This window comes from Malus domestica, chromosome 12 (genome assembly GCF_042453785.1).
Source record: "Malus domestica chromosome 12, GDT2T_hap1".
Taxonomy (NCBI): domain Eukaryota; kingdom Viridiplantae; phylum Streptophyta; class Magnoliopsida; order Rosales; family Rosaceae; genus Malus; species Malus domestica.
Genome location: NC_091672.1, coordinates 1,177,756 through 1,190,809, shown reverse-complemented (window position 1 = coordinate 1,190,809; position 13,054 = coordinate 1,177,756). Strand labels below are relative to the sequence as shown.

At 39.3% G+C, this 13,054-nt stretch overlaps 3 protein-coding genes and 1 long non-coding RNA gene across 10 annotated transcripts in view; 2 read left to right on the top strand and 2 right to left on the bottom strand.

Annotated features, from left to right (window-relative positions):
• Positions 1-13,054, top strand: part of LOC139190188 (uncharacterized) — a 100,497-nt gene that overhangs the window by 78,526 nt on the left and 8,917 nt on the right. The gene's annotated exons all lie outside the window — the stretch shown is intronic.
• Positions 1,057-4,588, bottom strand: LOC108174742 (zinc finger BED domain-containing protein RICESLEEPER 2-like). The gene is made up of 4 exons (XM_017336156.3): positions 4,441-4,588; positions 1,836-3,865; positions 1,690-1,754; positions 1,057-1,364 (listed from the first exon to the last, which is right to left on the bottom strand). Exons 2-3 carry the CDS (start codon positions 3,844-3,846, stop codon positions 1,705-1,707), a joined length of 2,061 nt encoding a protein of 686 aa, XP_017191645.3. The 5' UTR covers positions 3,847-3,865; positions 4,441-4,588; the 3' UTR covers positions 1,057-1,364; positions 1,690-1,704.
• On the bottom strand, positions 6,057-7,750 carry LOC139189756 (zinc finger BED domain-containing protein RICESLEEPER 2-like). Its single transcript, XM_070808943.1, has 3 exons — positions 6,648-7,750; positions 6,425-6,541; positions 6,057-6,324 (listed from the first exon to the last, which is right to left on the bottom strand). The coding sequence occupies exons 1-3, from the start codon at positions 7,642-7,644 to the stop codon at positions 6,308-6,310; spliced, it is 1,131 nt and encodes a 376-aa protein (XP_070665044.1). The 5' UTR covers positions 7,645-7,750; the 3' UTR covers positions 6,057-6,307.
• On the top strand, positions 11,582-12,587 carry LOC139190186 (uncharacterized). 6 transcript variants are annotated; one of them, XR_011574244.1, is made up of 5 exons: positions 11,582-11,672; positions 11,805-11,902; positions 11,987-12,084; positions 12,168-12,265; positions 12,441-12,587. XR_011574244.1 is itself a non-coding variant. In XM_070810108.1 (4 exons), the coding sequence occupies exons 1-4, from the start codon at positions 11,642-11,644 to the stop codon at positions 12,546-12,548; spliced, it is 330 nt and encodes a 109-aa protein (XP_070666209.1). In that variant the 5' UTR covers positions 11,595-11,641; the 3' UTR covers positions 12,549-12,587. The 6 variants fall into 6 exon arrangements, 1 of the variants encoding a protein (XP_070666209.1); XR_011574245.1 differs by having other exon boundaries at positions 11,589-11,667; XR_011574247.1 differs by lacking the exon at positions 11,987-12,084.

Below are 13,054 nucleotides of genomic sequence, written 5' to 3'. Positions count from 1 at the left end.
CCTCACGTACGAAATTATAGAAGATCCCCTTTAAGATCAAACAATTCCATCAAATTGAGTATGATTGTATGTGTGATAGCATCTACTATACTAGGCTGTGTAGAAGTCACACTTACACCAATCGGATCAAAATAAGTGATATTGTTTTGGAATAAGAAGTATTAATTGAGATGTTGAAGCTCTATGATGACTACTTTTGGTCCATGTGGTGCAAATGTGCATTCCACAACTCATAAAATTGGACCCAAACTCAATTTAACGAAGGACTACAAAGTCAACCTGACGGAAGACATAGATTGATAAGATCTCAAGATTTTATGATGCAATGTGAAAAGATTAACATCCCGTGACCAGTTTTAAAAAGAGTAGTTATCAAATATAGCCAAAAATTAACCCTTAATTTCAAAAATGTCATTTTTTTATAAAAACTTTCAAATATATCCAAAATTTCATTTAAATAGACATAAATACCCTCAAATTTAACAATTAAATAAATTAAAGGCTTTTTAGCTACTATCGCCCCAAGTTTCGGTCCAATTTCACCTTCGCTTCTACACTCCACCACAACAACCCTATCCCCTTCGATCCCCTCATCACCGACATCGAGCGTCACTGCGGTTCCGCAAGTGGGAGTAGCAAAATTTCAATCATGCCTTCAACGCCTTTTTTCTTACTAATATCAATTTTAGTTTTAAATGTAAAAAATAGTTTTTAAAGTTATATGATTGTATTTGTGAAACCCATATGGTGCCACATCATCACACTAACAGAGCAATTGATAGATTTTTCACGAAAAAACTAAAATGATCACGATGAACATATTAATTGTTAAGGACCAGATTAATAAGTTATGTCAATGTCACGAATCATTTTGGCTAAAAAGCCTTTAATTTATTTGATTGCTAAATTTGAGGGTATTTGTGTCTATTTAAGTGGAATTTTGAATACATTTGAAAGATTTTATAAAAAGTGACATTTTTGAAATTAAGGGTTAATTTCTGGCTATATTTGATAAATACTCTGTTAAACACCATTCCAAACTTAAACGGTGTAAAATGAAGGGGCCCAAAAATAAAGCATGACATAAGTGCAAATATTTTTCAGAGGTGACCTGGTCTTGAAAACAATACAACAACACTGAGTGACACCCAGACGCAAAATACAACAGAAAGTACAAGATTTAAAAGGATAATTGTCCACCGGGCTAAATTGTCTATCCAGTCAGGTCAAGCTATCCGATTCCAAACAGAGAGTATTAGATTAAGGATAATTATCCACCGGACTAAATCCCCCACTTCCTCCAAGCTCCACATGATATCCACGTTTCAATTGAAGTTCTTCAAAACTTCAACCTTCAAAGAGTTCTAATAACCAAACATGAAATCATCATACATTGTTAAACTTTTTTTTTTTTTTTTTTTTTTTTTGGAATCTAGTGTCTCCAGGTCTTTGACCCGACTACTCACTAGGCCACCCGCCTGACCCCACAACATTGGTAGGCAAGAAACTCTAGCAATTGCTAGGTGGGTACCTTGAGAGGTGTCGAACCCCAGACCTCTTGGTAACAAACCAAGGGCCTGACCATTAGACTAAACACTCTTAGGTATACATTGTTAAACATCTGCTACGACTAAATTAACGAAACAAGATTAACGTAAACTTACCGAAACAAGATTAACGTAAACTTACCAAAACAAGACAGAATCAACCATCAACGTCCATCTGTTGAGTTGTTGGGGGTGGTCCAAAAAACTCTACACGAAAAGAATGGGAAATGTTTGAAGAAATGCATAAATTCAACTCGGGCCAAAATTACAAAGAATTTGAATTGTTACCTGACTCGAGTTCTTCGTAGAATTGTGTGTCCCGGATAAGTGTTTCATCGTCATCTACCAAGACGGGAGAAGATGGTAGGGTTCGTAGCCAATCTTCCGAGCACATCAACGCCTGCACAAACTTAGGAGTGTACGAGCTCCAATGCTTATTAAGAGCACACTCTCCTGTGCCTGTGCTAAATGCAGACTCAGATGAAGCCATTGTCGATAATGGAATAGCAAACACGTCCCTTGCAATGCCCGACAAAACTCGATACCTTGTAGAGTGTACTTTCCACCAATGCAGCATGTCGAACTTGTCATTTGCTGGATCCTCGCAAGGGTCCAGCAAATATTTATCCACCTCGTTTCTTGGAAGTAAACCTTTCTTTTCTTTGAACTCCTGAAACTTATTTATCCATTCACCGTGACACTGATCATCATCGTTAGAAGCTTCAGGGCAACCAGGGGTGGAATCCGATGCACTATAAACCTTGTAAAGACGAAACAACAGCTCTTTGACCCCTTTCACCATCTCTTCAACCATGGAATCGTCATATATCTCACTAAAACAAAATGACACATAATCCAGCTTAAACCGCGGATCAAGCACAACTGAAACAATCAACAGCTTGTTGCTGTCAAGAGAACCCCAATATTTGTCATATTTTCTCTTGATACTAGCCGCCATTTTTCCCAAAACTGAATCCTGATTTCGGCTCAATGTTGTCAACTTCGATTGAATTGAACACATGGTATCGAAATACACATTCGAAGTGACACACGAAGCGCTAAACTTCAAGGTCGCATCATAAAAGATCTTCAAAAGTATAACAAAAACCCGAACATTTTCCCAATCATCGACAGTAGGTGGCCCTTTCAATTTTACCCTACTGATCCAATCCTCCAAGAAATAGCTAGCATAATCTTCATCATCTTCTTGTAGCTTCTCAAAAGCCCTTTGGAACTTTAAGGTGTCTCTCAACATCAAATAGGTTGTATTCCACCCAGTATGATTATCCGAAACCATTAGACCTTCACACTCAATTTCTTCCTGCTCAATAAATGCTGAAAATTTCGATAATCCTTTGGGAAAAATCTTTACATATCTCACAGCATTGCGAATACTATCAATTGATTCATGCATATCTCTCAAGCTCTCGTTCACAATCGAATTCACAATACGAGTATAACACGGCATGTGTAAAAATTCACCATCTAACAAATTCCCAGCCAAATTTTTCAACTTCAATTTCATAAAGTTGATAGCCGCATCATTTACACTCACATTATCAACAGAAACTGTCAACACTCTTTCTATACCCCATTCAACTAAACACGCTGCAATGATTTCTCCAACTGTCTCCTCATTCACATCAGGTACAACGCAAAAGTTCAACATTTTCTTATGCAGCTCCCAGTTACTATCGATAAAATGGACCTTCAGAGCCATGTAGTTGATTTCTTTCACAGAAGTCCATGTTTGGGTGGAAAGGCAGACCCGCCTCTGCGGACTTTCAATCAACATTTCTTTCAGCTGCTTCTTCTGATGTGAATAAAGCCGGTATGCATCTCGAGCAATTGTTATTGGAGATGGCACAGTGAAATAAGGATAAAGCTCTTTAACAAAATCTTGAAACTCTTTCATGTCTAAGTTGCTAAGAGGTAACCCAGTGCCGATTGTCATCTTAGTTAACCCTCTGATATATTTTGCTAAACTAATCCGGCTTTCCGATGAATCATCAACAAAGCAACTAGTTTCAAGACCTGGGTCCTCTTTCCCTTCGTGGTCTAAACCATTCAGGTTATTTTCACACTCAGTAGCTAAATGATTCCATAAAATACTCTCCTCGGGCTTCAGAGTACCGAAACTGTATTCTGCACCACAGTAGTTACATTCATATCTAGGCTCAGTAAGGCCATCATTTTCAAGTTTAGTGAAGTGATCCCATACCATTGGTAGCGATCCAGGTTGGTCAGTTCGCGGACTTTCAGCAGAATTAGTATCTGAATTTGAGTAATCCTCTTCCATCTCAACCCTATCAATCAAACTGAGTATGAAATATAAATCAGATAATCGCGACAAACATCAACACGGCATCAAAACTATGAAACAAATCTCAGCAAATAAACACAAAGCAGCAGAAATTGCAAGAAATCGGAGACCCCTAAAATCAAATTGGGAACTGAAAAGTCTAAATACCTAATCAGCTAAAGTATACCACCCAATCACCTACAAATCTCAACACATTCACCTTTCAATCCCATACAGTAAACAAGTCATGACCTCGAAACGTTCACAAATATGAACGGAAGCTGATTTTCACACACCCCTCTTTATTTCTGGTCATCGGATTCCGATTCGATGAATTAAACGGAAACTACAACAACAGCAGTAAACATGGGTGTGCTAGAGGAGAAAAATGGTGCGTGTTTATCATTTTCCATTACCAACTACCCGCAACCGGCATATATGACAGAAATTTCCCAAGACAGATCTGGGGATGAAATATTCATGTCATTACTATTTTATTTTCTAGTAATTTTGACCCGATCATCTGATAAAGTAACAAATCCAAGAGTTGCAATAAGAAATGAGGGTACGCTAATTTGGAGAGAAACTCACCGACTTTTCAAATCGTCGCGAAAGCACTTTCCGGCCGAAGAAGCAGCAGCAGCAGCAGGCTAGCTGCAACAATTGAGCTGATGAGACTAGAAAGGGAGAGTGCGAGTGAGCCGCAGTCTGCAGAAATTGAAGGGTTTTGGCAAAAAGCTGAGAACCAAAAAGTGATTCTATATTCATACTAACAAGTACGTACGTACAACCCGAAACCAATCCCGAAACCGATCCCGAAACAAATCCCGAAAGCGCGGGAAATAAGTTTTTGTCATAAATAGGCTTTTGTTAGGAACATGGGAGAAGTAGTACAAAATATTACTCTGTTTAGTTTTGTAATTATAACATAAAAGCATTGCAAGTAAAAAAATGAAGGAATGGATACTGATATTATTGCTTTCACTTCTTTTCTTTTGATGTGCATTGTAATTACACACGGAGTGCTCTTGATATAGAGCCACATCCGTGACAAACCAAAAAGTGAAATGATTGCTCTTTTTGAAAACATCAGATAACAACAATTACACTAACTATTGCCATTTTGAAAACATCACATAACAAGATTTACACTACTATTCTAAAGTCTTGCTCACTTAAAAGCACATAGGCATTCATTCTCATAATTTTACAACAGTTTTATTATTTTATTATTATTATTATTAAATAGTAAACTTTGGAATTGGTCCCCAAGTTATCACCGAATTTACGATTGGTTCTTGAACAAAAATTCATTACTTTAGGTTTCTTGAATTTAACAAGTGCACCATTGATTGCCTACCGTTATTTGTCGTAAAAATTATGTTAGTATGTTTTCAGTATGTGTTAGAAGGTCAAATCTAAATCAAGATGAAATTCCAGGAACCAAATCCAAACTATAGTGTAAGTTTACATATCAATTGTGGCTCCTATGTTCCGCGCAATAATCAAATTGATGAAAAACATTTCAGATTGACCAATAATGCACGTTTTGTTAAGTTCAGAATTCTAATTAACACTAAATCCAAGCTAGAATAAAAGTTTAAGGATCAATTTTAAATTTTACACTTCAAAAATTGACATTTTACCACATATTTGTTACATTATTGGCCCTTTCACCTCATTGAAATACGAAGTTAAGAGCTACTTTTTATATGATACTTTATTAGTTTGTTCTTACTAATATAAGGGGCAAAATTTGTATGTGTTGTCCATACATCATTTGTGTATCTATTTGTTATCGATATGGCAATGTACGTAACAAATAGAGGGTCAATAGTGTAAAATTCGTACTTTTATGTAAATATATCATTGTCTTTGAATAAATTTAAAAAGAAAGAGAGGAACAACTTACAAGTCATCCTGCAGAAAATAAAGGGAATTTTTTTTTAATAATTAAAATGGGACCATTTGGTGGGTTCACTACGATAATCTACCATTCCGGGAGCCGGAAAAATCCACAGAGGCATTTCAAACCTCCTGGCCACCATCATATGATTCATTAGAACAAAAAACTAAACCCAAAACGTGTTATGTGAAATAAGAACTTGAAATTCGCCCTCAGATTGGGCCACTCGTGGTGGTTAGAAAATAGGGGGAATTTGGCTAATGCAAAATGAAGTAGAAGAAAAAGAAGAAAAGATGATGAATTGACCAAATTCATGAGTGCATATATCTCAGTGATAACCAATAACCTGGTCTTGAACACAATATAACAACATTGACACACACCCAGAAACAAGATACAACAGAAAGTACAAAGATTTAAGGATAATTGTTGTCCATCCATTCAGGTCAAGTTATCCAACTCCAAACAAACTCTCTACTGCCAATGCACACCAGAAATCTTTCACCACTTCCAAGCTCCCATGATCCACGATTCGATCTGAAGTTGAAAACTTCAATCCTCGGAGAGATCTAATAATCAAACACGAGATCATCTTACGTTGTTAAGCATCTGATATGATTAAACTGATAAGAGAATATTAACACACCAAAAAAAAAAAAAAAAAAAAACCTTCGTCATCTGACAGGCCTTCGTTATCTGAGCCTTCGTCATTTGACAGGCCTTCGTTATCTGACATGAGATTGTCAATATCCATAGGCTGAGTTGTTCGGCGTGATGCATAATACTCTACACAAAACCATGGAAAGTGTGAAGAAATCCATAAACTCTACCCTGACCAAATGCAAAAGTAATAGGTTAATAAGAAAGAACAGCAAAGAATTTGAACTGTTACCTGACTCGATTTCTTTGTAAAATATCGCGTCCTCAATTAATACTTCATCATCATCTACCAAGACAGTAGAAGATGGTGGGCTCCGTAGCCAATTTTGTGAGCACATCAAGGCCTGCACAAAGTTAGGAGTGTACGAGCTCCAGTGCTGATTTAGAACACACCGTCTTCTGCTAAATGCAGCTTCAGATGAAGCCAGTGTAGATGCTGGGATAGCAAACACATCCCTTGCAATTCGCGATAGCATTTGATACTTTGTAGAGTTTACTTTCCACCAATGCAGCATATCAAACTTGTCGTCTGCTGGATTCTCACAAGTGTCCGACAAATACCTATCCACCTCATTTCTTACGAGTAAACCTTTCTTTTCTTTGAACTCTAGAAATTTACTTATCCGTTCGTGATGACACTGATCATCATTAGAAGCTTCATTGCAACTAGGGGTGGAATCCGATGCACTATAAACCTTGTAAAGATGAAACAAAAGCTCTTTGACACCTTTCCCCATCTCTTCAACCATGGAATCATCATATATCTCACCAAAACAAAATGCCACATAATCCAACTTAAAGCGTGGATCAAGCACAACCGAAACAATCAACAGCTTGTTGTCATCAAGAGAACCCCAATATTTGTCATATTTTGTTTTGATACTAGTTGCCATTTTCCCCAAAAGTGAATCTTGACTTTGGCTCAATGTTGTCAACTTAGATCGAATTGAACACATTGTATCAAAACATATATTGGAAGTGACACCTGAAGCACTAAACCTCAACATCGCATCAGAAAAAATCTCTAAAAACCTAACAAAAGCCCTAACATTTTCCCAATCATCAACTGTAGGTGGACCTATCATTTTTAATCCACTCTCATCCTCCAAGAAATGGCTACCATAATCTTCATCGTCTTCTTCTAGCTTCCCAAAAGCCTTTTGAAACCTTAAGTTATCTCTCAACATCAAATAGGTAGTATTCCACCTAGTAGGAACATCCAATACCATATAACCTTTAAACTCAATTTCTTCGTGCTCAACACATGCTTTAAATTTCAATAATCCTTTGGGAGAAGACTTTACATATCTCACAGCATTGCGAATACTATCTGTTGATGCACAAAATCAGCGAAGACTTTGGTACAACAGAAAGTGTCAGGTTTTGTGACCTTCGCTTGGTTGCTTCCGTCACTAGTGAGGATAAGTACGTAAATGAATAGAGACAGAGAAGCAAACACAGGATGTACGTGGTTCACCCAGATTGGCTACGTCCACGGAGTAGAGGAGTTCTTATTAGTAGTGAAGGGCTTACACAAGTACAAAGGATCAAGCTCTCAATTTAGTGAGTTCTTGTGAATGATTTAACACAAAATGGCATTAGGCAATATTGTGGGGGAATGACCCCTATTTATAGAAAAACTTGTAGCTTTGTCACATTGACATGTGTCATGTTATGATTGGTTCTTGATGTCGACACGTGCTGCGCTCTGATTGGCTTCTAATCTTGACACGTGTCGAGTAGTGATTGGCCTCCTGGTCGGAGGGGAACTCTTCTGGGTCATTGACAGTATAGCGTTGGCCGGTGCTCGGTAGTTTCGGGATTGGTCAAGTATGGTACAAACAGTGCTCCCCTAAGTTCCCGAGTGAGGGAAACTCCTCGGTTGGGGACTTGCAAGATCCAATCCCTTGAGTAATCACGAAACTTCTAAGTACCGAAGTGTGGTCTGATCTTCATCTGCCATTCTCTGGAAGTACCTTTCCTCCATCCGGGAATGGTGTACTTAGCTGATGTTGACGCACAAGGTAATGTATCAATTTCACTTAAAGCTTAGTTGTAGTTTCGGGCTTAGTCAAGTGTGATACAAACCCTATAGTAGGAGTCCCCCAAGTCGCCGAGCTAGGAGATCTGCCGAAAGAGGTGACAGACAAGGTAAGCAGTCAAACTTCCAAGTAAGCAACCCAGGGTCAGAGGTTTGACTTCGGCTTCCGGTTGATTGTTCTCCTTCTCCTTGTCTCTCATTCAACTGCCAGGATAAGGAGAAGCAAATGGATAAGAGATGATATGAGATACTTTTGCTTTTGAAGAAGTAACTTTCCACAGGCTTATTCTTGAACTGTGCTGGAGGGTTTTCTGGTGCCCTTCAGAGTATAAGGCCGACTCAAAAATTTGAGGGTCAAAACAAGTCCATCAAATCTAGAGTACGTTCGACCTTGATGATATGGGATACTTTTGCTGTTGACGGAATAATGAATGTGGTATGGAAAGGTGTCGTGCTGTAGTGATCTGTTTCAGCTCACCGTTGAACCTTCTGCTTCAATCTTTTGCATGGCAGAAGTGGTGTGCAACCTTTGCATTTAAATGGTCCTTCAGAACATTCCTTCATAGTGACTCATCCACGCTTGGCAGCTTCAGTGTAAAGAGCCAATATCTGATCAACTGTCATGAGGTATTTGCCGGTGGAATTCGTGACCTTGACAGCAGTTGAGGATGAGTACTCGAGAGCAATGCTAAGTAAGCAACCAGGCAAAGGCTCCAGGCAGTCAGTTCCAAATTGGAGGTTTGATTTCAGGTTCCGACTGACTGCTCTCTTTCTCCTTGTCCTGCAGGTGTGGACAAGGACAAAGACAAAGATAGGGAGAAAGCATGATATGGGATACTCTTGCTTTCGACCCTGATGATATGAGATACTCTTGTTCTTGGTGTGGCTTATTTGCTGAGGTATTATCGGGGGGAAATAAAGCTGAGTATTTCGAGAGGTTATGTTGAGGGTGCCTTTTCGAATGCGAGAAAGGGTTGAGCATTTTTGCAGGTTTGCCTGTCCGTTGAGGAGGGAGGTCAATGTATATAGGGATTTCCCAATAACAAGTAGTAATGCTATTCCTTTACCCTTCTTGGTCACAGCAATGTAGTGGGAGCTGCCAGCTTCACGTGTTTTAATTTTGTCAGAGCACTTTGAAAAAGTGGTATGTGGTATCTGGAAAGCTGATGTTACGTGTGAAGATTACAGACAAGCTTTATCTAAGGAAATCTGGCTCTCGAAGTTCTGAGAGTTGTGCCTCTTCGGTTTTCGAACAAGCAATCCCGTCGAGGATCTGACTCTCGAGATTCGGAAAGCGGTGCTACTCCGGTTTTTGAGAAAGTAATTATGTTGGGAGTCTTTTCTCGAATGTGAGTAAAGGTTGGACGTTCTTGCCAACCTGTCTTGCCGCAAAACACGGAGGTCGACACACATAGGGACTTTCCAGTTGTCAAGCAGTGGTGCTGTTCCTTTACCCTTATGGGTAATAGTAGGGTAGCTGGAACTTCGAAATTCTCGTGCCTAAACTTTGTCAGAGATCTTTGATAAAGTTATATGTGGTACCCGAGGAGTTGATGGTGCATATGGAGAGCGGTGATTGAACAGTAAGATTCACGTGCTTTCTACTTCACCAGAAATCTTCGACAGATTGCCCGTAATTTCCGCAAAGCTGAGTGTGCATGTGACAGGTGCTGACGAGGCTGAAAAAGCAGGTGTTTCTTCGATTTCTGAGATCGGCCCTCGTGGTCTCTGAGCAGCCCAGCTTTTGAGAAAACAAACGCCTCTTCGATTTCTGAAGCTCCGTCGAGTGCAGATTTTTATAGAGGCTGGCATTAAGTTCCACAGCACACTTGAATCTCTACCAGTAGAAGCTCATTTCTTGCACTTCTAAGATCTTGATTTGTCTGACCTCTTCCCTCTTCAACACATTTGAAAATGTCTGGACCCTCCGACCGTCGTTTTGACTTGAACCTTGGAGAAGAGACAGCCACGCCTTCTCCAGACAACATATGGCGCCCATCCTTCATATCCCCTACTGGTCCTCTTACCGTTGGGGATTCTGTGATGAAGAATGATATGACCGCTGCAGTGGTGGCCAGGAACCTTCTCACTCCCAAAGATAACAGACTACTTTCCAAACGGTCTGATGAGTTGGCTGTTAAGGACTCTCTGGCTCTTAGTGTTCAGTGTGCAGGTTCTGTGTCTAATATGGCCCAACGCCTATTTGCTAGAACCCGCCAAGTTGAATCATTGGCTGCTGAAGTGATGAGTCTCAAACAGGAGATTAGAGGGCTCAAGCATGAGAATAAGCAGTTGCACCGGCTCGCCCATGACTATGCTACAAACATGAAGAGGAAGCTTGACCAGATGAAGGAATCTGATGGTAAGGTTTTACTTGATCATCAGCGGTTTGTGGGTTTGTTCCAAAGGCATTTATTGCCTTCGTCCTCTGGGGCTGTACCTGGTAATGAAGCTTCAAATGATGAACCTCAAATGCCTCCTCCTTCTGGGGTTTTGTCAAGTACTGAGGCTCCGAATAACCACCCTCCGGTGCTTTCTCTTTCTGGGGCTCTACCGACTGCTGAGACTTCCCCTAAGCAACCTTTGTGAAGGCTCCCTTTTGTTTGTTTATTTTGACTCATGTATATGTACATATTTGTGGCTTATCGAAAATATTAATAAATAAGCTTTGCTTCATTTCAACATATTGTGTTAAATACACCAAAGCCTTCTTCATAAAGTTCTTTGAATTTTTGCTTTTGTTGAAACCTGTATTGTTGAAGCTTTGTGAGTGAAGCATGTAGTTTGAGGTAGTGTTCCCTTAATTTCCCGAGTGAGGAAAACTTCTCGGTTGGAGACTTGAAAAATCCAAGTCACTGAGTGGTTGTGAGACTGCCGAGTATCAAGGTGCAGTAGCATATGGTGGGAGTCCCCCAAGTCTTCAGGCGAAGAGAGTTGCCGAATGAGGTGTCTAGCTAGTAGTCAATGTCATGAGTAGGAAAACTTCACTTGTTTCTTTTCGAAGTGGTAACCCAGGGCTCTTTCTTCATATATTGTTTTTTGTTATGAAGATGTGTTAGGCCCAAAGAAGTGGAGGCCTAGGCCCTTTTTTTTTTTTTTTTTTTTTTTTTTTTTTACTCCCTCCCTTTTTCTTTGGAATGTTTATACAGATATCTATAATGTGGCCTTTGTCATGATTTTGGAGGATGGGTGTATTCGAATCCAATGAGGGGTAGGGTATGACCCATTATCATGTGCCATGATTTTGTCTTCCTTTAGCTTTTTTTTTTTACTTTGCTTTACCATTTTTGCTTTCCTTTAGTCTTCCTTTAGCTTTTCTTCAATATAACACCATTTTCTGTGGCTCAGATCGCAAAACCATCTTCATGAAAGTTGTTCCTTAGCTCGTGAACTACAACATATCCGAATTGGAGATCCATCGGAGCAGTACAACTCCAGAAATTCAGGTATGATGAGTGATTGTTCGTCATTTGTATATCAACGCGTCAGACTTGTTGTGAGCTTCAAAAACTCCATTTTCTCTTGCTCAGATCAACATACTTTCTTCATCGAAGTTGTTCCTTAACTTGTGAACTACAACATATCCAAATTTGAGGTCCCTCGGAGCAGTATAACTCCAGAAATCCAGGTATGATGAGTGACTGTTTATCATTTGTCTGTCAACCCGTCAGATTTGTTGTGAGCTTTGAAACTCTATTTTCTCTTGCTCAGATCAGCATGCTTTCTTCATTGAAGTTGTTCCTCAGCTTGTGAACTACAACATATCCAAATTTGAGATCCCTCGGAGCAGTATAACTCCAGAAATCCAGGTATGATGAATGACTGGTTATTATTTTTCTGTCAACCCGTCAGATTTGTTGTGAGCTTTGAAACTCTATTTTCTCTTGTTCAGATCGGTATGCTTTCTTCATTGAAGTTGTTCCTAATCGTCTCTTTCATAACATATCAAAAATTCAGAATGAACTAATGGTTAAATATTTCCAGATCTTCGAAACATCACAGCAGCTTCGAAATCTGCAAGAATCCGACTGTCATGTTTGGAGCTTCAACACTTTAATTTCCGTCGCTCAAACAGAAATGGTTCCTTCTTGAAAGTTGTTCATATGCTCAAGAACTATAGGGTGTCCAAAATTCAGCTCCATTGGAGAAGAGCAGAGGTTGCAGAAATTTGATAGATGAAAGGAGGCGGAAGAGGGAGAGAGAGAAAAAGTCTCTTGGGTTGGATTTCTATTTTGGGGCAGATTCCAATTTTTGTAGCACCTTCATTATTGATGAATTGCTTGTACTTTTGTCCATTATGAAACTTGGGACTTTGGCTTGTTGTTGGATCTATTATAATATGTTTGGGAACATATATAAGTGAATAAATAAGAAGGAAAATTTTGGGCCCTTGTGGGTGTAAAACAAAAAATGTTTATGTTTACCCAAGTGTTTTTGTACAAGTTCAAGGGCATCTTGGGTTTTGTGAACAAAATTTGTTTATTTGGAGCAAGGTTTTGTGTTGAAGCTTTGTAGGTGAAGCTTTGGTGTTGAAGCTTTCTAGGTGAAGCTTTGATGGTGAAGCTTTGTAGATGAAGCTTTGTAGATGAAGCTTTCTA

What these genes read in the sequence shown, in the direction of transcription:
- LOC139190186 (XM_070810108.1), top strand. Translation starts at nt 11,642, where the DNA reads ATGGGTGTATTCGAATCCAATGAGGG. An exon ending in GTACAACTCCAGAAATTCAG is followed by an intron (nt 11,903 to 12,167) that starts GTATGATGAGTG and finishes TCTCTTGCTCAG; the next exon opens with ATCAGCATGCTTTCTTCATT. An exon ending in GTATAACTCCAGAAATCCAG is followed by an intron (nt 12,266 to 12,440) that starts GTATGATGAATG and finishes AAATATTTCCAG; the next exon opens with ATCTTCGAAACATCACAGCA.
- LOC108174742 (XM_017336156.3), bottom strand. Translation starts at nt 3,846, where the DNA reads ATGGAAGAGGATTACTCAAATTCAGATACTAATTCTGCTGAAAGTCCG. An exon ending in CTACGAAGAACTCGAGTCAG is followed by an intron (nt 1,755 to 1,835) that starts GTAACAATTCAA and finishes CTTTTCGTGTAG; the next exon opens with AGTTTTTTGGACCACCCCCA.
- LOC139189756 (XM_070808943.1), bottom strand. Translation starts at nt 7,644, where the DNA reads ATGGTATTGGATGTTCCTACTAGGTGGAATACTACCTATTTGATGTTG. An exon ending in TTACAAAGAAATCGAGTCAG is followed by an intron (nt 6,542 to 6,647) that starts GTAACAGTTCAA and finishes GGTTTTGTGTAG; the next exon opens with AGTATTATGCATCACGCCGA.